General features: G+C 47.1%; 1 protein-coding gene across 4 annotated transcripts in view; it reads right to left on the minus strand.

Annotated features, from left to right (window-relative positions):
• Nucleotides 1-23,900, minus strand: part of C15H1orf226 (chromosome 15 C1orf226 homolog) — a 264,987-nt gene that overhangs the window by 218,956 nt on the left and 22,131 nt on the right. For 2 of the 4 annotated variants that reach the window (XM_047704115.1, XM_047704116.1), the window contains exon 2: nt 20,458-20,550. The exons of the other annotated variants lie outside the window; for them this stretch is intronic. In XM_047704115.1, the coding sequence (XP_047560071.1) occupies nt 20,458-20,550 (93 nt within the window). The remainder of the gene's footprint in view (nt 1-20,457; nt 20,551-23,900) is intronic. 4 annotated transcript variants of the gene reach the window in all.

Consider the following 23,900-nt stretch of genomic DNA (forward strand, 5'->3'; position numbering starts at 1 on the left):
TCAGTGGGTTGAGCGTCTGTCTTCAGCTCAGGTCGTGATCCCAGGGTCCTGGGATCGAGCCCCATAGACGGCTCCCTGCTCATCGGGGAGCCTGCTTCTCCCTCTCCCTCTGCCCTTCCCCCTGCTTGTGCTCACTTTCACATAAATAAAGTCTTTAAAAAAATAAAATACCACTCAATATTTCATTCTCATATGATGAACATTTTGTAAATAAGCACAAGGAATGAATACTTCGTGATTAGAATGGAACCGCAGGATAACAGATTATCGAGTGAACTGAAATCAAACAATTCAACTGAATGAATATGTCCCCAAAAGACAAAGCAAAATGCAAGCACCTGAAAACCCCAAGTGTATATGGAAATGAAGTATAGAATAAAGACAAGGTTATCGTTTCGTGGTAGGGGGAGATTTACTTAACAAATAGTGCTGGGACTCCCAGAGTGCATGTAGAAAAACATAAAATCAGATCTGTACTTCATCTTGTATACTAGGATAGCAAATGAGAGATCTGAATTAAATTTTAATAAAAATAAAAAACCATCCAAGTACTAAAAGAAAACATGGGTGAATTTCTTTACATTTCTTACACATTTCTTACTATGCTTCAAACTCCAGAAGCTTTAAGAGATCAATTTAACTATAGAAAAGCATATAAACTACATGAAATCATAGCAGAAACAAAAAATTCTGTGTATTTGTGTGTATTATGTAGCTACAAGTGGCTTGTCCTTGTTCTTAGAACATTTATCTAAGTATTTAGTGAGAAAGTACATAATTTCTACAACTGACTTTCAAATGGAACAGAACTGTGGATATAAGACGTAACAAATACGGCAGAATTATTAAAAACTAGGGAACCTAGGTAGAGAGTTTAGAGGTTCATTGTCCTGTTCTTTCAACCTACAGTAATGAATTCTGTTTATCAAAATCCACATATAAGCGGACCCACACAGTTCAAATCCCTGTTGATCAAGGGTCAACTTTATATTATATATATTTACATTTGCAAGAGAAACTGAAAAGGTTATCCAAAACTAACAATGTTTACATAGAGGCTGAGGGAAGACCAAGGGTAGATGGTCGAGCATCTCAGAATATACCATGTGAATAGCTTTGAATTTGTAGTCCTAGGTTATTCAAAAACAATGTGAAAGTTTGAAACAAATGCAGATAAACATAAGGAAAATCAGTATTTCAAAGGCCTTTAGAACACAGTATTTCGGCAGTAAACACTTGATGGAATATATTCTAAGGACAGACAGAACTACGATGAAATCTTATAAAATTTATTCAGTATTGGTAGTGGCAATTTGGTATTTTGGGGGAAAGTATCCCATATATTGTAATATTCTATATATTTTAAGGCAAATAATATTGTTAGGAACTAAGATTTTTCAATAATAAAAATATACAGGTATAAAATTAAATAAGTTAAAAATTTGTACTGTTCTTTAAAATAGGAAATGGCAATATAAACTTTAAGAAATATAGGTTTCCTAATTCTAACAGTGAAAAGGCCTAGAAGCAAGCAAGGAGTACCCCCTCCCCCACCAACACCTGAGCTGTGGTCTCTAAAATCCTTCTCTATGAAAACAGGTCTCCTTGAGGGAGAGGCTACTTCCAGGTCTGGGTTAGGAAATGTACAGATCAGCCTAGGAGAACTCAGTGTATCACAAAGCAGGGAGGCCATAACAACTAATGGGAAACATTCTTTTTTTTAAGTGAATGGGGTCATGTCAAAAGGACCAAGAGCCAACCTAAAGAGTCGTTGCTATCAAAACAGGAGACAATAGGAGCTTCGAATGAGTAAGAGCTGCAAAACTAACGAAACACACTGAAGAGATCATTATCGATGTATTCACGGGTCTCATAGAAGTCCAGGGGTGCCTGGGTGGCTCAGTCGCTTAAGCATCTGTCTTCAGCTCAGGTCATGATCCCAGGATTCTGGGATGGAGCCCTACATCAGGCTCCTTGCTCAGCAGGAAGTCTGCTTCTCCCTCTGCCTGCCATTCCCCCTGACCCCCCACTTGTGCTCACTCTCTTGCACTCTCTCTCCCTCTCTGATAAATAAAATCTTTAAAAAAATTTTTTTTCCAGACTGTAGGACATTCTACCAAACAACTGAACCAGTTTCTTCAAAGGTTAAAGAAAGGAGGCAGGAGAGTCTACTCCAGATAACAGCCCAGAGTCCTAACCACCCAGTAAAATGCGTGTACGGTGTTTGGATCCTCACCCCAACAAACCAAGCATAAAAAGACATCTGAGGACAACTGCGGCAATTTAAAAGACAAAGTATAAGGAGTGTGTAGCTAATTTTTCAGGTACATAAGAGAAGTCCCCCTTTTTATGGAAATTCATATTCTAGGACATAGTGGGGGAAACGGGATCTCGTGACTTACCATAAAATACTTCAACAAAATAAGGGAAGTAAGTTATAGATAAAGCAAATGTGGTAAATGTTTTCAGTAAGTATTCAGAGGTTCGTTGTATTATCTGTTCTTGTTTTGTGGATTTTATAATTTTTTTCATAATAAAATTTCCTACAATAGACTTCCCAAAGACCTACTGCACACATAGCACAATGGCACCTTGGATTCTGGAGAGCTCACTATTATCCCCAAGAATTCAAGATTTATGGACAACCTCCATGGGATAAAGATTAGAACAGTTAATTCTCATTTTCTTATATGCCCACCAGATAGATTATTATATGTTCTAGCATTAGGGTTTCTAAATACTGACAACTGAAAGCATGCTTTCTGGACATTTATTCCATCACCAGAAGACAATTCTAACAGATCACATGCCCTGCTTTACATCGTCTTCATTTTGCTAATTATTGTCCAAGGGAAAACCATCGGTGAATCATTTTATAATATCCAATCAGACAAACATACTGTGAAATTGTTTTGCCAAGTGACAGTCATTTGTAATTATGGTAATCACTCTAATTAATCTGTTGATAGATTCCAGCTTTCAAATACGAGCTTATCTTAAAATAGAGGTTCACCTGCATTATAAAGTGTTTGTTCCAAATGATCCTAACTGTTTAGAAAAGGGTTATTCCACTCTAACTGCAAACACTGAATTTTTACCTGATGTCTCCCACGTGGGGACATGATCTGAATAATTATCCCACATCCCTAAACAGGAGAGGGTTCTACATCCTCAGAAGGTCCAGACAATGCTAGAAGACTCCTTAAAAATAAAAAATTACTTTCCCTGTTACTCTTTTAAGTACTTTTTTTAAGATTTTATTTATTTGACAGAAAGAGAGACAGAGACCACAAGCCAGGGAGAGGGGCAGAGGAGAGGGAGAAGCAGGCTTCCCACTGAGCATGGACTCCCCTCAATGTGGGCTCAATCCCAAGACCCCAGGATCATGACCTGAGCCGAAGGCAGATACTTAACCACCTGAGCCACCCAGGCTGAACCATCACTGTTATTTTCATTATTTATAGTAGATACACTTAAAATATGGCAGGCATGGTGCTAAACGCATCATAACCTCCAGTTTACAGACGCACCCACCAGGACGCTCACCTTTCCCCTCAAGTCACAGCACCCATAGAGGGCTAAGCCATGTCCTCAGCTGTGGTCCTCTGTTAGAGGGAGGAGGCGCACCTGTTACTACCAGCTGTGACATTTGGAGAGAGTCACTTGGTCTCAGTTTCCCCAGTGGCAATATGAGGAAGCTGGACTAGAGACTCCCCCAAACTCTGAACAGATCAGTCTACCCCTTACAAAGGCAATTTTTCAAATGAAAATACCCTGAAGTTCCAAGTCCTTCAGCAGAAAGACATCCCACTATACCCCGACGGGGTTCTCCAGGGATCCTTCAGCTTAACTCCTAAGGAGGAGTTCTGTCCTGGAGTTGAAGGTCAACGGGAAACCCGCATCCAAGAGAGGAACATGGGGATCAGAGAGCAGAGGCACCAACACCACCCTTGCCAGAGCCCAGAGTCACAGGCAGACTGCTGAGGAAGGCAGCAGGCAGATCCGGGAACAAGGGCGCACCGGTTCTACCTGGACAATGTGGAGAAGCACCTGTTAACAAGGTATGGGGCGTGGCGGCAGGGGAGGGGGGGACAGAGCGATGGGATCTGAAAGGATTCGTCCCTCATCTCCCGCACCAGATCCCCCATTCTCTCCTTATTTCCCCATTAACAAGCTTAATGGCCACCCAAATGCCAATCATCTGAACGAACTGTCATTTGCATAACATATCCCCCAGTTGTGAGTCCTTAAGCTATCCTGCCACTCTTCACTATTGGGAAACTGGGCTGAAGAACTCATGCACAAAATCCCTTATATTTCTTTAGGCTAGATCCCCCAAAACAGGAGTTATTTGGTGAAAAGTTTAGAAAAATGTTGAAGGATCCACACACACCTATGTACACATACATAAAATCAAATTGTATTCTTAAAAATTTATTTTACAGAGAGCGAGTGAGCACGCAGTGGGGAGAGGCAGAGGGAGAGGGAGAAGCCCAAGCAGACTCCACATGGAGCGTGGAGCCCAACATGGGGCTCAATCTCAAGACCCAGAGATCGTGACCTAAGATCAAAACCGAGAGCCAGACGCTTAGGCGACTGCATCACCCAGAAGCCACAAAAATCAAATCGATTTCTTAAGATTGCGCTAATTATGCCCCCACCAGCAGCAAGGGAGACATCCTATTATTATTCATGGACTAGGTTCACACTGGTCCCTCTGGCCATATGCCGGCTATTAGCATCCCCGCTGCCTCCCCTCTGCCCTCCGTTTCCTGTCCCAACAAGCCAAGGACCCTGGTATGTTTCCCTCTCCAAGTCTTCAGAGGACAACTCGAGGCAATTCCAAAGGCCTCCAGAAATCCCTGCACCAACAGGAATACCTCCTCTACCCTCCCACACCTCACAGACGCAGAGATTCCTTAGCCCCGGCTGTTAAGTGTTCCAGAATCCACGAGAAAGCTCCCGCTGCAGAACAGGGTATCATGTGATTCTGAGTGGGAGGGTGTACAGTTTAATTTTTAATTTTCCTTCCAGTGCAGTTAGCATACCGTGTTGTATTAGCTCCAGGTGCACACTAGTGATTCAACGATGACACATCACTCCGTGCTCATCCTAAGTGTCCCCTTCAGCCCATCCCCCGTTTCACACAATTTTTCATTAAAAAAGTCACACGCAAGTAGGTTCCTATTAAAGCTGACTGAACCCTGTTCATGCCAGCAATTTTGTTTTCAAGATTTTATCTGAGAGAGAGAGAGAGAGTGCACGCAGAAGCAGGCAAAGGGGAAGGCAGAAGGAGAAGCAGGGAGCCCAATGCAGGACTCAATCCCAGGACCCCAGGATTATGACCCGAGCGGAAGACAGATGCTTCACTGACTGAGCTACCCAGGCGCCCTGATGCTGGAAATTTTTAAATAAAAAACGAACAGCAGCAATCCAAGTCCTCTGCTTATTTTTTGCCATTTGGTGTTTTGTTTTGGTTTTTGGCTTTTGTAGAATGTGGAGTAAACCGAGCGACGTCAGCTCTATGTAAACAGAAGCTGAAAGCAGGGACATCCCCAGTCAGTCCTCGGGGACATGCAGGCACGCAGGCTCCCTGTCTGCACACTTAGGGCCACGGAGCAAATCCTTCCCTGTGAAGCAGACGGCGTACTGCCTGTGTCAGGCATTGAGTCCAGACCCCATTTCCAAACTCGAGGAGGGCAAAGACCTCTCTGGAATGTCTGGACAGACTTCCTCCAAACCTCTCCCTGCCTTCCCTCACGGGCTATGGACATAGATTCCCCCCCACCAACCCTTCTTGGACTCCAAGCAGACCCTCTTCTGGTTATTAGGACAATGAAATGGTCCAGTTTCTAGATTGTTCTTAAGAAGGAGAACATGCTGTGAGGGTCTAGAAATTAGCATCCCTACTCCCCCAAAATGCAGAGGGTAACAAATTACCAGGCAGCTCGAAGTGATTGGTCCTAGCCTCAAGACAAGTGGCCCCTACGTTGAGGTCCTAGGAATGCCTGTGAATGTCTCACAAGTCCCAGGGGCTCCCTGAAGTGGGATATTAGGGTTCAGTTTATGAGCAGTTTTCAGAGGAGAGAGACTTCCCCAGGGACGACAACTCCAAAGGACCGAGAAAGCATCCACCCAGAGCAGAGCTCGGACTCGTGGCCGGGGAACACACACTCGCCCACCACCTCGACCCCAACCTCGTGCACAGCCCTGGACACACAGTGGGTGTTCAGTACACTGGGGAGCAAGTTCAAAACCGCCAGGGAGACATAAGGGTCTACAGATACTGATCATCCCGCAGGAAAAGCAGGCCAAGAGCCGTGTGCTTTTTGTTTTTTTAAATGAAGAGTCAACCGCAGTATCAGCAAGGCTGAGCCCTGCTAAGCAGCTGATGTTGACGAACTGCTTCCTTCTCTTTCCCTCTAGCTCCCCCAACAGCTCTGGGAAGAAGGACCCTAGGGCGTGCCAGGCCTGGAGGACAGAGGAAGGTTCGCGGACTCCTACATGGTAAGAAAGTCGAGGCCGACAAAGGGTCCATGGACATGTCTGCCCTCGGATGGCAAGATCCCCTGATGGGTCTTGAAGGCTCCCAGGGGGGCAGTGAGAGCCCCTTCTGTGTCCACACGTACAAGCGCACATACCCATGTGACACAAACATGTGCCAGGCCAGGCAGCTTCTTCTGCACAGAACCTTCCCGAGGGCAGGAGGGGTACAGTCCCAGCAACCGCTCCCAGGAGGGCCCTCAGCACAAGGGAGAACCTAACCGTCTCCCAGCAGCAGCCTGACAAAGTGCATTCGGGGCAGCAGCCCCTCCTCTCACTCCGAGCACTGGCCCACTTGTTCATCTATGGGTTCCGCGACCGTCTCAAAGGCCCGGAGGAGGGAGGTCAGCGGTGCCACCTGAGGGGGCGGCTGGGGCCCCAAGGAGTCCGGGGCTCTGAGCTGCCAGGGCCCAGGATGTGGGCTTCCCCATGCTCCCCTCCCTCCCTCCAAACAAGGACGGACAAGCACCAGGGCAAGTGGGCTCATACCTCCCTGTCTACAGAAGGAAAATGTCGCGATGAAGGACCTGGCAAGAATTCAGCAGTTTCAACCAACCAACGAGACAGCTCCTAAGAAGTCAGCTCCCAAGAGTCAGAGCCAGGCTGAGACCCGTTTCAGCACAGCAAGGAAATGCACGCGCGCAGCCCATCGCTAGGGCCCGCCACTAATCTGATCAAGACGGGAGGGACGTGGGGAAGCCCCAGCCTCTGGAAGGACCGCCGACGCACACGGAACAAGATGCGCAAAATGAGCTCCCGTCCCCAGGAAACCGAAGCCAGCATTCTGTGATCAGATAACGCCCCAGAGCTGGGTTAACGCTGTCCACGGGGCGCTGTTAACTCCGGGCTCCCTCCCGGGCACGGTGGCGTGTTCGGTCTACAAGAAGCTGCAGGAGAGCTCAAGGAACTTAGAAAATGAAACGGGATTAATTGTGATTCAGACACAGGAACCAAGGCTGCCCCTTTGTTCCAAAGTGAAAGGCAGGCTTACCCCTCAAAGAAACCACAGGTCTATGTGGGAGCCTCAAAACACACGGCTGGTGGGGGGGGGGTGGGTCTTGGAGGAAACTGTACTTGTCACAGACGATGCTGGCAGGGAGGGAGGGCGCAAGGGAGTGAACCTGTCCTCAAACTGCACGTGGCAACTTCTGAGACACCCACCCGTCCCGATCAGCTCCCAAGTCAACAAACCAGGAAGCTAACATTTAGTCACCAACTACGCCAGTGCTCTGTCATCTTCCCATGCATCACCTCCAGGAAACAAATCTTTCTGGAAGAAAGGCCCCCAGCTTCCACAGTCACCCCCAGCTGGAACGGATTTCAAGGTAACATACCAGGCAGCTATCCAACGCAGCCACCAGCCCACCCAACAACTTTCTAAGCCGTAGCCGAAGTACGGGACTCAGCAATGCCCAAGGGAGAAAAGTTTGCCCTCCTGGGGACAAGCGCACGCAAACAGGGATCCCACAGGTAGGGTTCACTGTGGCCGCAAATCCACCAGGCAGCAGCCCGTTCTGGAAACACGGACAGAGGATCGAGTCATCTCTCACAAGGCATCAAGAATACAAGGGGAGCGGCACACCGCAGTCCTCGAAGAGTCACAACTAGAGGGAGATGGGGACACCATGGCCGGCACACAGAGGGGAGCCCTCTGCCAGCCTCTTGGAGACAGGGACAGCGGCTGTGTCCGCAGCCACACCTGGAGGCCGGGGCTTGGCATGAGGAAGGCTGCACCTAGAACTCCAAGGGGAACATTCCTAAAGCAAAGGAGGAGTGTACATCCAGCAGCGGCAGCCTGAATGTCCTTTTGATAAAAGCCAATTCTGGGGGCGCCTGGGTGGCTCAGTGGGTTAAAGCCTCTGTCTTCGGCTCAGGTCATGGTCCCAGTGTCCTGGGATCGAGCCCCACATCGGGCTCTGTGCTCTGCAGGGAGCCTGCTTCCCCCTCTCTCTCTATCTGTCTGCCTCTCTGCCTACTTGTGATCTCTGTCTGTCGAATAAGTAAATAAAATCTTTAAAAAAAAAAAAAAAAGCCAATTCTGGTTTCTGGATCCTCTCCGCTCCATGCAGCCTTCTGCTTTGTGCGTCTGACACCCAGACACCAGAGCATGTGCTTGGGACTGACCTCCTCAGATGAGGTCACACCAACTGGCAATCTGGGGAGAAGCTGGTTTCTTAGCAGTCCCTGCTTCAGAGACTGACCTCACTCAGGATAAAACCTGTAAAACGGACCTTCTGGATGCTTTTCTCATTTCCCTCCTGAATCCACGGTTTCCTACAAGTTGCTCTGTCGGCCTCTGAACTGCCCTCAGCCTCTCTGCCTTGTGCTTTTCAAACTGCAGGTGACATACAGGTCACCTGGGGATCTTGGCAAAATGCAGGCTTATCTCAGCGGGTCTAGGACAGAGCCTGAGAGGCTGTATTTCTAACAAGATCTCCAGCGACTCAGATGCTGGCCCACAAGCCATACTCTGAGGAGCAAAGCTCCAGCCATCCCAAAGGATTTCTGGACAGTTCCCCTCCTTGGCTTCTTCCCCCCAAACCTGTAACGGTCCCAACAGGTGGTGGCCCAGGCTGCAAACACCCGAGATTCTTACCCGGCATGGAACAGGGGCTCCCCAAGGCACAGGGACTTCCCCAACGTCACACAACTCGGAAGTCATTATCTGAACTCAGGAAGGGACTGGATTTAGTCCCAGCATCCTCCTCTGTGTCCTCATCACGCTTAGCACTACCTAAACTTAGCCTGTTTCACTGATAAGGCTCTGTTCCTCTCCTTTCCTCTGCCCACATCCCCAGCACCCAGGCCGTCTGTAAGGCTCCGAAGGAGCAGGGAACACACTTGTCTTGCTCCTGGCTAGATCTTTGGTATGAAGATAAACCCCGAGCTCATGGAGGGGGCGGGGGGGCACTTGAAAATATCTGTTGCATGAATAAAAGCAAACAAATGGTTCTTCTTCCAGAAGGAGCTAGAATAAGGACCTTGGCCATCCTGGGCCCTGGGGAGAAGTCATCAGCGTCCATCATGGAGAAGCCTGGGAGGGCACTGCTGTGTGCATTCAAGACCAGAGACAGACAGACAGACAGACGGAGGCAGCAGAACCTAGCACCCCCCCCCAGCAAGAACTTCCACCCTGGTCACAGGGAAAGGTACACGAGACTTCAACATACTTCAGAAAAAGTACAAACACATACAATCAAGACCAAACAGAACGTTCTGGGTGGAGAGGTTCAGGGGAGATCCATGGGGTTCACTTTAGACCTCTTCAGTCAGGGAGGGCTTTGGGAGGCGAGCTTGGGTCAGCAAGGCAGAGGATACACTCAATTTTCCAGATTAATTTTCAAACAGGATACTTTACCACATGATGGGTTTTGGGGGGGGTCTTTTTTTTTTTAATGTCGTCTTGGCTCGGATACAGTCCCTGGCCATCCTACCAAACACTAATCCAGGTGCTGCTGTGGGATACCTTGTCCATGTGATTAAGGTCCACGATCCTCCTCAAGGACAGCAAGGGATTCTAGACCATCTGGAAGAGTTTGGTTCAAGGGGTTGAAAGCCCTCAAGAACAGAGCGGAGGACTCCAGAAGACGAAATTCTGCCTGTGGACAGCAGCTTCCGTCCATGCCCACGACTTCCAGCCTGGCGACCAGCCTGGAACATTTAGGGTTACTGGACGGTCCTCCCATCACCTGCACCAGCGGCTTGAAGTACAGCTCCTTGCGCAGGTCTCTCCGACCAACCATTCCTGGGTCGACCCCGGCTGATACTCCTGCAAAGCCGAGTGATCTTGCCCCACAGGACAGCAACACGGCTTCTTCCCGCACTGGGGGGCTCATGACAGAAGGCACCATAGTCCTTTCCATTGAGTATTCATTTAAAGTGGCTCCATGCCTGGCGCCTGGGAGGCTCAGTCAGCGAAGCATCTGCCTTCGGCTCAGGTCATGATCCCAGGGTCCTGGAATCGAGCCCTGCATCGGGCTCCCTGCTCAGCAGGAAGCCTGCTTCTCCCTGTGCTCTGCCCCAGCTTGTGTTCTATCTCCCTCTTTCTCTCTCTCTCAAATAAATCTTAAAAAAAAAAAAATAAAAAAATAAAGTGGCTCCATGTTTGGCACATACACTCAAATCACAGAGTAGGAAAGGAAACCATATTCCCCCCCAGCACTTGCCATCTTCTCCCACCGCCTTATGGTTTTCCTGCATAAGTTCTAGGTTGTCAAACTGTCTAAAAGGACATTACCTTCAGAATATTAAAAAATATATTTTTAACTCTCCCACCTTGGAAGGGCATTCAAGAGCAAATTAGAGGCAGATGCTCTCCCACGGCTGCCCTCTCTCTGGAGGAGAGGGATGGGCAGGAGAGAGGCGGCACCCTCCTTGGTGGCCTGAGTGCCACACCACATTCCACCCTGGGGCTGGCAGGGCGCCACTGGGGCACCCGATGCACTCTAATGGGCTCAATGTATAGACGTCCTACCAACCTAAGTCACAACCTAAGACCTAAGTTACACTTGGTCTGCCTCCATCCTGCTGTGACCACTGTACTTACCATGGGGGCCGAGCTCCCCCACAACCTAGCCACTGCCAGCCTCCAGTCCCACCTCTCCCGGCGAGGCCACAGAGAGGAGAGGCAAGAGCTCACGCTGGCCCCATTTCCAGGCACCAGGAATGCTCACCTGTGATCCTATCTCAATTTGCCTCTTTCAGTGATCCCCACCTACCCCCTGCACCCTCTCCCCAAGACACCTGCCAAGCCGACAGCCCTCTTCGGAGATGCCCAGCCCAGCCCAGGAGCAGCAACAGCCCTGAAGCCAGATACCACGGAAGAGCCACGTAATCTGCAGAAGGCTGCTTCCTCTCTGACCTCGAGCATCCTTCCACTGCAGAGCACAGTGCAGCTGTTAGGAAGGCGATAGGCAGTACCAGTGAAGACGAGCTATTACGTCCTGGACATGCTGACCGCGCTCACGCACTCGGCGATGGCACAGGCATGCCTACACTCGAGGGAGATCTTGGGGCAAACACTTTAACCTAGTAGCAAAAACACTAGGAAAACACACACATCCTTTTCGCACAAGTGCCAGCTTCCTCACACCCCTGACAAAACTGTCCAAGCAGCTCTTGGGCCCCAGGCTCTAAAACGTACAAGCACGGCAGACGGTCCTCGAGGGCAAGCCCTGAGAAGTCCATCAGCCCCGGAGAGTCCGAGGTGTGCCTGAGGGCGCGGAACACAGGCTAAGGACACTTCTGAATGATCCAAGAGCTGGGCGGGCCCTCTGGAGAGCCACGGGTCTGATCCTGTCAGCCTGGGCAGAGATCAAAGAACTAGGGTCCAAAGGTGTGACGAGAGGCGGCCCAGGCTGCGCAGACAAAACCCAGTGACAAAGGAACTGGAACCCAGAGCCGCCTCGCAAGCACCTGCGCCAGAGGCCGGGACACCTCAGTGTGAGAGGACAGCACGAGCCTTCCGTTCCAAGGCTTCCGCTGGCTTTCACAGATGCTGCCACGTCCCTCGGCTGACCATGCCAAGCGAAGATTTTCAAGTACAGTAAGTACAGAGAACACAACCAGCTCCCAGCCCATCGGCGAGGCAGGCAGGCTGGTGACAAGGAGGCAGCTCAGAGAAGTGTGATTGCAGACAGATGGTGCCAGTGAGCTGGAAAATCGGGAACTGAATTAAGTAAGACGCCACTAAGCATAAGAGCCATCCCAGAGTCAGTCAGGGAGCCTACGTGGGGCTGCAACGTGAGCCCGGGCCTCGGGTGTGAGGCAGACAGGAACAAAACTGGGGGTCCGCTATCTCCCTCAAGTTGCTACTAACCAACATCACCAACGACTGCCAGCCTGGCAAGGAGGCCATCTGGACCACGGGCTGGAAGGCCCACAGCGATGACCCACGTCCAGCTCCTCCCCTGCCTCCAGCCACGCTCGAACCATCGTATCCATGCCTCACAAGGACCGTGGAGTCTCTCCCCAAAAGAGGGCACGTGTCAGCTTCCCAAGATGCCTCTTCTGTTTGGGGCCAGGAACATCCTCCTCCTACATGGCAGACGTCTGCCTCTCCTTCCATCCTCCAGCAGGAAAGCCACCAACTGTGGCCACTTTGCTGGCAACCAAGTCACATTGTTGATGTCACTTCCTCCTGATGCCATTTAAGACCCTGGAATTGTTGGGGCGCCTAGGTAGCTCAGTAGGTTAAGCCTCTGCCTTCAGCTCGGGTCGTGATCTCAGGGTCCTGGGATGGAGCCCCTCATCGGACTCTCTGCTCAACGGGGAGCCTGCTTCCTCCTCTCTCTCTGCCTGCCTCTCTGCCTACTTGTGATCTCTGTCTGTCAAGTAAATAAATAAATAACCTTTAAAAAAAAAAAAAAAGACCCTGGAATTGTTTTCACACATTTTAGGTCTCCACAACTTAGATCCAACCTACCGGTGTTGAGACTAGAGAGCCAAGAGTCTTAGAGAAACATGCCACTTGTCTGGAGTGGATTTGGTTTCTCAGGGACTGGTCACAGCTGAATGTGTTCTACGCCATGGACAAAGGCAGGAGTCCTTGCCCCAGCCATGCCTGCCTGGATCCCCAGGGGCCTTGGACAGGAAAGGTAGGAAGTTCGCTGCAAATCTAGACCCACAACGATGAGCAATGACCACAAGCAACCCTCCCTATCCAATGTCTCCCGTTCTCTCCTGTACGCTTTCCATTTCCCAAACACACCCAGCAAGCTCCCACTGCACGACTTGAAGCGATCACTTCCTCTTTTGTCTAACACATCAAGTCCTACCTGACCTCGGAGAAGCCCCCTGACCAGCCTAAAGCAGCACCCCAGTCATATGCGCAACGAGACATTCTGTGTCACACTGCCCAGTTTCATTTCCTTCAAACCACTCATCATCACCTAAAAATATCTTGCTTACTCTACTCTGTCTCACCCTGCAAGTCATCAGTTGTTTAAGAACAAGAGAGTGGGTCTGTCTTGTTCACGACTACATCCGCAGTGCCTGGAAAGTACCCGGCATAGAGTAGATGCTCAGTAATCTGTTAACTGAATGAATGAATGTCAGTGAATGGATTTCACAGTTAGAGCGCAGACCCTGGCATCAGACACCTGTGGGTTCAAATGCTGCCTCCACTCATTAGCACTGTGACCTTGAGAAACTAATCTTATCCAAGATCACACAACTAATAAGGTTTCAATACATGTGCCACCAGGTTTGCAGAAGAATTAGGTTTTTTAAAACCTTAGGACTCTAGCTTCCAAGCATGCTTAACATGAAGTCCTAAGTTGACATCAGTAGTGATCTTTCCTCATTTAATGAAGACGGTGATGGCAGCAGCCTATGCCATAATGATGACAGGCCACTGACAGCCAAAGATACCATCCAACTTCTTGGCTACTGCTAAAGGATAGAGCAGTGCGACAAAGGGGAGCCAGCATGGAGCTTGGAGTCAGGAGACCCCGACTTGACAAGCCATTCCATCACTGGTGACCACAGGTGTGAAGAACAAATAAGATGGTAGATTTACGTGAAACACTTTCTAAACACTAAGGCACCATGATTACGGGTATTATCAATATTAAAAATGTTCTTAGGGGGTGCCTGGGTGGCTCAGTGGGTTAAAGCCTCTGCCTTCGGCTCAGGTCATGATCCCAGGGTCCTGGGATCGAGCCCCTCATCGGACTCTCTGCTCGGCAGGGAGTCTGCTTTCCCCTCCCCTCTCTCTGCCTGCCTCTCTGCCTACTCGTGATCTCTGTTAAATAAATAAATAAAATCTTTAAAAAAAATGTTCTTGTCCCTGGTTTAATAGTCCTCAGACCCTGGAAGCAGTGCTCATTTCCTTGGGCATCTTGGAATTTATTTGGCTAGTGAATGCATACCCAGCCAGGCACGGTGGTATATGATTTATTCAGGGCAAAAAACTCTTGAAAGAGCTTATTGCTCAACGAGAGTAGAGTCACCTCTCAGCATGTGGAGAAACAACAGGCAGAGCTTAACTTCCCAAATAAGAGAAAGTGTCAAGTAGAGGGTGGTGGAGGTCCAGAGACTGGAGTTCGAATCCCAGCTCTCCCACTAACTGTCCAAGTGACTTTGGGAGGTCACAGACCACCTCTAGGTGGCTGACTCTTCAAAGGCCCCGCAACACTTGGAGATCGAGAAACCGGCTCTTTTCCATCCACAGAGACTCTACAGTCTGCAGTTGGCTGGAGGTAGAGAAGAGAGAAGACAGAGCAAGACTACAAGAGAAATATCATCAACACCAAGAAGCTGTCCTATGAATGGTCCTCCATCCTCCAGGGGCACAAACTTGGAGCAACCCCCTTCAGCAGTCATGACCCTCGGGGTCTGCATGAGCAGCTAAATCACTGAACCAAAACTAGCACTAATTCCGGACCCCCAGCATGTGCTCTGTTTCCCTCCAGGACTCTACCTCTAATGTACAAAGAGGATATGAAAATGCGGTTCATACAAAATTCTCATTTGACAAAACTTTTCAGAAATTCATCTGAGCCATACTTATGCTAAGAATTCTACTTTCGTTTAAGGCTTTACCACCGAAAACCTGAAACACACAAAAAAGTAGAGCGTGAGTACCAATGAATGAACTAATGAACTCGTCATCAACTTCAGGCACCCCCAGCTTGCAACCATTCTAGTCTCATCCACACTCACTCACTTCCTCATCAGCCCTTCATTTTAAAGCGAATCCCAGCTGACCTCTTATTTCAAAAGAAAATGACCTAGTATGCATTTTTTAAAGAACCTTTCTTGGGGCACTTGGGTGGCTCAGTCAGTTAAGCGGCTGTCTTCGGCTCATAGTCCCAGGGTTCTGGGGTTGAGCCCCACATCGGGCTCCCTGCTCAGTAGGGAATCTGCTTCTCCCTCTCCCTCTGTGTGCTCGTGCTTTCTCTCAAATAAATAAATCTTTAAAAAATAAAATAAATCCTTAAAAGATAAAGGGCCTTTTAAAAAAATATATTTTATTTATTTATTTGACAGAGAGAGAGAGACACAGCAAGAGAGGGAACGCGGACAGGGGGACCGGAAGAGGGAGAGGCAGGCTTCCCACGGAGCAGGGAGACCGATGCAGGGCTCAATCGCAGGACCCCAGGATTGTGACCTGAGCTGAAGGCAGAAGGTTAACGACTGAGCCACCCAGGCGCCCCAGGACCCTTCTTTAAACATATCTGAAAAGAAAAACACACTTGCAACACCATTATCTCACCCAACATTACAACTTCTTTCAAATAGCCAATGGTTCTAATTTTTTTTAACTGTTTTAATTCAGGTACAAATAAGTCCAAACACCTGAATAGGTTAATGGGTCTATTCTAAGCTACAGGTTTACCTGCCATCTTTTCTTTATAAATTATTGGTCATTATTTAAAAACTTGGGTTACTTTCCTATGGCGTTCCACAGTGTAGATTTCGCTGATGGCATCCCGTCAGGGGATGATTCCTCTGCCCCGCAGACAGCATTTAAAAACATCTGTTAAATCTGGAGGCTTCATCAGATTAGGGCTCATTTTTTTTTTTTGGCAAGGCCACATCAGGAGGCATATCCTGTCTGCTCGTGTTCCCTTTCATGTTGTCCAACACTGCTGGTCACGACCTAAATCCAGGATTTTAGCAAGTATTTAAAATGATATGATTTTATCATCCCCTCTTCATCTCTTAGCTGTACTTCTACACAGAGACGCTTCCTTTTCCCTACACCAGTTCCTTGGTCATCCTAAAGTACCCTTCATAAACGTTTCTTTTCTTCACCAGTTTTCAAAATAATGAGTTAACTTCAAAGTTAACAAAGTTAACACAAAAGTGATGGCTTGGGGTGAGTGTTGTGAAGTGTGTAAACCTGGCGATTCGCAGACCTGTACTCCTGGGGATAAAAATATATGTTTATAAAGCTGTAAAAAAAAAAAAAAAAAAAAAAGAAGAAGAAAAAAGAAAAAAGAAAGGATGAATACCCAAGTTTTGTAGCAACATGGACGGGACTGGAAGAGATTATGCTGAGTGAAATAAGTCAAGCAGAGAGAGTCAATTATCATATGGTTTCACTTATTTGTGGAGCATAACAAATAGCATGGAGGACAAGGGGAGATGGAAAGGAGAAGGGAGTTGAGGGAAATTGGAAGGGGAGGTGAACCATGAGAGACTATGGACTCTGAAAAACGATCTGAGAATCTTGAAGGGGTGGGGGGTGGGAGGTTGGGGGCACCAGGTGGTGGGTATTGTAGAGGGCACGGATTGCATGGAGCACTGGGTGTGGTACAAAAATAATGAATACTGTTATGCTGAAAAAATAAAAAAATTAAAATACAAAAAAAAAAAAAAAAAGTGATGGCTTGGGGCGCCTGGGTGGCTCAGTGCATTAAGGCCTCTGCGTTCGACTCGGGTCATGGTCCCGAGTCCTGGGATCCAGCCCCGCATCAGGGTCTCTGCTCAGCAGGGGGCCTGCTTCCCTTCCTTTCTCTCTGCCTGCCTCTCTGCTTGCTTGTGATCTCTGTCAAATAAATAAAATCTTTTTTTTTTTTTAAAGTGATGGCTTTTCTTCAGTAGCATTATAAACTCAGGTATTTAATCCTGAGTCATCTATTTCTATCTACTCCAGTATGATCTTTAATGATGCTCAGAATGTCACCTCGTTTGCCCGTGGGAGCCTCTTGAGGTTGGTTCCTGGGTCCTTTTACAACAGGACCCTGGAGGGGCGCCTGGGTGGCTCAGTGGGTTGAGCCTCTGCCTTCAACTCACGTCCTGATCTCGGGGTCCTGGGATCGAGCCCCGCATCAGGCCCTCTGCTTGGCGGGGAGCCTGCTTCTCCCTCCCCGCTCTGCCTGCCTCTCTGCCCCCTTGTGATCTGTCAAATAAATAAATAAAATCTTAAAAAAAAAAAAACAGGACCCTGAAAGTTCCTTCATAGCTTCCCTGCTATCTGGTGGAATGGGGTGCTCCAGGCACATCCTGGGGATCTCTTGCCCCAGATTTGAAAGCAGCCTTTTCTCCAAAAAGCTCGGATTCCTTTTAGTGGGAAATGGTATTTAGCAATTGTGATCTGGACACCAAGAATATTCACTATCATTGTTTATTGGCCTTGCCAGTAGACAAAGCTAGAACATATTTTTTTTAAAGATTTTATTTATTTATTTGACAGAGAGAAATCACAAGTAGGCAGAGAGGCAGGCAGAGAGAGAGGAGGAAGCAGGCTCCCTGCTGAGCAGAAAGCCCAATGTGGGGCTCGAACCCAGGACCTGGGATCATGACCTGAGCCGAAGGCAGCGGCTTAACCCACTGAGCCACCCAGGCGCCCCTAGAACATATTTTTTTTAATAACAAAATGCTTCATGAGTTCATACTGCACATCCAATTCAAATTCACGTCAGTGGGGATTTGATCTAACCTCGTTCTCATGCTTGTGTTTCCTTCCTACCAATATAATCAGTCATTTACTCTATCCCACAACAAATATAAAGGATCTCAGAAGATCAATGCCAACACTGCCATCACCAGTGATGTTAAAATCAGTCTAGAATGTTTTCTACACTTCTGATATCTTTATGGTGTATGCCACTAAGAATGTACAATCAAATCACTGTGGTTCATAGCCAGTTGGCAGAGTTGCTCGGTTTCTCTCTGTGGGTCATGCCAACCAGCTCAACTTCACTTGGTTTGGGATTGGTTGCTTTTTTAAAACATTACGTTAAAAAATTCACATGATTCGAGGTCCAAACTAACAAAACAAGGAATCTTCAAAGAAGACAAAGTTTTGGGGCGCCTGGGTGGCTAGTGTGTTAAGCCTCTACCTTCGGCTCAGGAAATGATCTCAAGGTCCTGGGATCTAGTCCCGCATCAGCTCTCTGCTCGGCAGGGAGCCTGCCTCCTCCTCTCTCTCTCTCTGCCTGCCTCTCTGCCTGCTTGTAATCTCTGTCAAATAAATAAAATCTTAAAAAAAAAAAAAAAAAGAAGATAAAGTTTTATTCCTTTTCCCTCCAGGTTATTTTTTCTCTTCTCCTAGGGATTACTTTAATTACCATTTAATTTTGGTGTTCTGTTTTTTGGGGGTTTTTTTGCTTTAAGATTTCTAAGTAATCTCTACACCCAACATGGGGCTCGAACTCACAACGTTGAGATCAAGAGTCACACACTCTACCAGCTGAAGCAGCCAGCGCCCCACCATTTTGCTATCAGCTGAGGCAGCCAGCGCCCCACCATTTTTCTTAATGCAAATACATATTCCCTCTTTTCATAGATAAACAGACTCTTGCCCTTTTGCTTAATATATCCGAGAGATTACTGCATTACAGACACACCCTCCCCTCCCTTCCTCAGACACCACACTCTATCCACCCAATGCTCCCAGGAAGAACATGTGGGTCATGTTCAACCATTTGTTAGTACAAATAGTGCTTCAACAGCACAATGCATACTTTTAAAAAATATTTCTGTCAGGAGGCGCCTGGGTGGCTCAGTCGGTTAAGCAACTGACTCTTGATTTCAGCTTGGGTCATAGTCTCAGGGTCATGAGACGGAGCCCCATGTCAGGCTCCAACCTCAGCAGGGAGTCTGCCTGGAGATTTTCTTTCCGTGCACTGCTCCCAGCTCACCTACACATGCATTCACTAAGATTAACCAAAAAAGAAAAAAAAAAAAATCAGTAAACCTGAAATAGAAGCCTAGAGTTAGGATTGCTAGATTAAAGAGGATATGCATATTTAACTGTACTAGTTAACTGCTCAGTCCCCTACAAAGACAGGTAGGACACCGCTCTGCATTCCCCCCAGCAAGTGGGAATGTATGTATTCAGGTCCCCAGCAGGTTGTCAACAGAGTAGGTGATCAAACTTTTGTAGTTTTACCAATATTTTCAGTGAGAAATGAGATCCTGGTGTAATCTTGATTATTTTCATGAATCAAGTTGAGCATAACTTCATATGATTATGAGCCATTTGTAATAACGATTCTTCATATTTCTGATAAGAAGTTCAAAAGTCTGTCATTGACCAGCCAAAGAACAGAGAGACCTCTGCCATGGGAAGATGAGGACCATGTAAGACGGCCTACTTGTGAAAAGAGCCACAGCATACAAGCCAAGAATACCAGCTCCCAGTTAGAAAAGTTTTTTTTTCCCTTTATTTTCTACTGACAGTGTTTTGTTTTTAAAGATTTTATTTATTTATTTATTTGACAGAGATCACAAGTAGGCAGAGAGGCAGGCAGAGAGAGAGAGGTGGAGGCAGGTTCCCTGCGGGACAGAGAGCCCAATGCGGGGCTCGATCCCAGGACCCTGGGATCATGACCTGAGCTGATGGCAGAGGCTTAACCCACAGAGCCACCCAGGCGCCCCCCAGTTAGAAAAGTTTTTAAAAAGATACCTGTTCTTGTAACAACCAAAACCATAAGGCTGTACAAATCAATCCAGTGAAAGGTGGAGAAGAAATTATAAAATTTTATTAAAAGACACTCATGAAGATCTAAATAGATATGCCATATTCATGAACTGGAAGACTGACAATCATAAGGATGTCAGCTATCACCGAAATCATTCTAGAAGTTCAATTTAATTCTGATTAAAATAAGGATGTTTATATCAGTTTCTCCTGTACTGATTGGTTTCAAGTAAGCTCTACACTCAAAGCAGGGCTTGAACTCACAACCCTCAGAACAAGAGTCACACGCTTTACCGAATGAGCCAGCCAGGCACCCCTGGCTTGTCATTTTGGCTTGAGATTTTTGAAGAACTCATTAAACTAATTCTAAGATTTTTAGGAAAGAGCAAAGTCCCACAAATCATGAAGACCATAAGGTTGGGAATCCTCCTACTGAATGAGAAGACTTATAATGAAGCAATAATAATTAAAATAGAGGTTCTAAAGGAATGAGAGACAAAGAGACCGAGAGAAGAGAGCAGCAAAGCCTTGAAACAAACCTCCACATCTTGCAGACACTTGATATAGGACAGCAGTGACGCAGCGAAAGGAGTGAAGAGACAGGCTAAGATGGTGCCAGGACAACTGGTTATCTACACAGAAGAAAAAATAAAATTAGACTCCTATTTCTAGCCATGCATAAAAATAAATTCCAGAGCTAAATGGGAAAGGCAAATCTTATAAAACTCAAGATATAGAATAGCACCATTAGGATCGCAGAGTACGGAGACGTTCTTAAAAGGCAATGAAAGCATAAATGAAAAGACCAATGCATTTTATATTAAAATCTAAATCTTTTATACCACAAAAGATAGGACAATGATAGTGAAGAGACAAGCCAGAGTGGAAGAAGACCGTTGTAATGCACATAACGAAGCTCAGGTTTCAGATAAGTCTTTGACAAGTCAACAAGGCAAACACTAAAGACTCCATTGAAAAATAAATAAGAGATAGGAACAAACGATTCACACAAGGAAGAAAAAAAATGGCAAAATGGAAGAATGGATGCTCACTAGTAATGAGGGAAACGTAAATTCTGATACTTCACATTCGGCGTATCTAGCAAAAAAAAAAAAAAGAAGAAAAGAAAAGAAAGCTAAGAAAACCAAGTGTGAGCATGAGTGTGAAGCAAAGCAACAAGTACACACTGCTTGTCAGTTTACCTCCCTCCAGTGATCTTAAAATATTTAATAAAGCGGTTAACTGTGTGATCTTGGATAAATCACTAAATGGAGCCAAGCCCAAGCTTCAACCTGTAGAGTCAAAAGAAAGGCAAAGACGGCCTCAAGATGTCCAAGAATCCGCCACATGTCCATAGCCACCTCTGGCCAGGTTGTGAACAGGCCCACGAATGCCTACAGACTCAAACCAGACGCTCAGTAGATATTTATTAAACCATCCATCAACAAGACTGTGTTTATGGTTAGCCTTAAGCATGATTAGGGACTGGTTCTCTAACTCTGTTTTATGGGTTTTGTGGGCTCCACAGGAAGAATAAATCAAGCAGGGCTTGACCAAATCCAACCCCGCACACACTGCCAACATTTAAATGAGACCCAAAGTCTACAAAGCAAGCAGAGAACACCCACCGTCCCCCCAACCCAGCCATTGTCCCAGTGGGAGATTAGTGCTAATGGTATCTCGTGCATGGGGAAGAAGGATCAAGGGAACCAACCCATGATTGTGATGCCGTCAGGGCTACCCCATCAGAGAGCTAAGTCCACTTTCAGGGTGAGGCAAGAGTATGCTAAGACCTTCTTCCTACCCCGAGGGGTAACAATCAGTCCGGTCCCACCCATCGGCTGAGAGCTGAGCTACATACTCTGCCATGAGCACAAGTCCCTCTTCTGATATACACGTGGACATAACAAACTTTGAGGAAGGCTGTAAACCAGCATGTTACACATACTGAATTCTCAGTTACAGAAGAACTGGAATGCCAAAAAGAACTTAAGAGTCCATCTTCCCCAGGGTGCCAGGTGACTCAGCACATTAAGTACCCAACTCTTGATTTCAGTTCAGGTCGTGATCTCAGGAGTCATGGGATCAAGTCTCACATCAGGCTCCACACTCAGTGGGGAGCCTGCCTCAGAGTCTCTCTCCCTCGCCCTCTGCCTCTCCCCTGGGCATGCTCTCTCGCACTTGCTCTCTAAAATAAGTCTTTAAAAAAAAAATTTTATGTTATTGCCCTAAGACCTACCACTGTACCTGGCTTGCCACAGAACTCAAAAAGTACTTACCCACTGCAATAACAAAATTATCTTCCATGATCCTCTAGTCTTAGCACGTTCCCACTTGTTCTCTTGCTAGGGGGGGCCGTGGGCGGGGGAACATTTTTCTAGAACCAGCTTGGAGAGATGGCATGCAATATGGCAGGGGCTCTGGAGTCCCAGTCCTGCTGGAAACAGCCTTTCACCAGCCAAGGGATGAAGGACACTTGGAGGCTAAGACCTAATTTTCCTACCTGTAGGTAGAAATAACGGTCTCAGAGGACCTGCATATCAAACACAGTAATTCAAGTGTCTGAGAAACTGCAGGAGCAAGCTATGTGAGGAAGGAGGCAGAAAGGCAGGGGCACCTAGAGGGCCCAGTGTGCAGAGTGTGCGACTCTTGATCTTGGGGTTGTAGGTTTGAGCCCTGCCCTGGGTGTAGAGATTACTTAAAAATAAATCTTTTCAGGGGCACCTGAGTGGCTCAGTGGGTTAAAGCCTCTGCCTTTGGCTCAGGTCATGATCCCAGGGTCCTGGGATCGAGCCCTGCACAGGGCTCTCTGCTCAACAGGGAGCCTGCTTCCTCCTCTCTCTCTGCCTGCCTCGCTGCCTACTTGTGATCTCTGTCAAATAAATAAATAAATGAATCTTTAAAAAAATAAAATAAAATAAAATCTTTCAAAAAAAAAAAAAAAAAAGGAAAAAGCAGCTGCCAAACACCTGCCCCCTCAAGGAGCCATGTCTCTCTGATGGCAAAACACTTTTGCTGTGGTTTTATCTACTGTCACTGTCACAGGAAGGTGGTTGGAAGGGCCTGCACCTAGGAATGTAGAAGGGGATTAGTATTCAAATCCTCTCAACCATTTCATCGAGGAAGGCGTGTCATCCTGCACCTCCTGAGGATCTGGGAATTATTAATGCTCAATAATGCACGGAATTCAAGTATTCTTTTTCACATATTACTTTCATTTTTCCAGGGTCACTCAATGCATGTAATACATATGGAACCCAAACCATGTACGGGCACTAGGTACACAAATATGAATTACTGTCTCCGTGGCCAGAGAAGCAAGACGACTGTTAAGGAGAGAATACGAGAAGATGAATAAATGGCAATCCACTAAATCACCAGTTGTAAATGATTGTGCAATGGATAGCACAGACTCTCAGAGAAACACTTCCTTTTCTTGGAAATGTCAACAAACATCAGATTTATCACTGGTGGAGTGAAAAGTTCAGTGGGACGAGGTCGAGCCTTCAGGTTCTGCTCTTGATCCTGCCATGGGAGAGCAGAGACACCGTGGATGAAATCCTCTGTTCCACTCCCCAATTATTCCACACAAACCCCCACTTATGTGTGCCTCTATTTTAAGAAAACCCACTAACTGAAATACTGAACTTCTTAAAATAAGAGAGTGAATACCCTTCAATTTACTCTACAAAAGCCCTCTTCAACTTGACAATAGTCTGTTTACCCTTTACACAGCAGGGAGGCCAGGGTCAGGGGAAGACCTGGATATGGCACATAGGAGCCCCGGATGGTGGCAGAGCCAACCCTACCCTTCCTTGGATCAACAGCCTGGACCTTGTCCCTTTCATCTCTTTGTACTTCAGGCCCTGCCACCTGTAAGACACCAGAGCCGAACTCTCACAGCTGAAATCTCAGTGGATTCCTGAGGTCCCCTCCAACTCCAAGAGTCTGATTCTGTTGGACTCTTCCCATTCCTTCTGCA

This window comes from Lutra lutra, chromosome 15 (assembly GCF_902655055.1).
Source record: "Lutra lutra chromosome 15, mLutLut1.2, whole genome shotgun sequence".
Classification (NCBI taxonomy): Eukaryota; Metazoa; Chordata; class Mammalia; order Carnivora; family Mustelidae; genus Lutra; species Lutra lutra.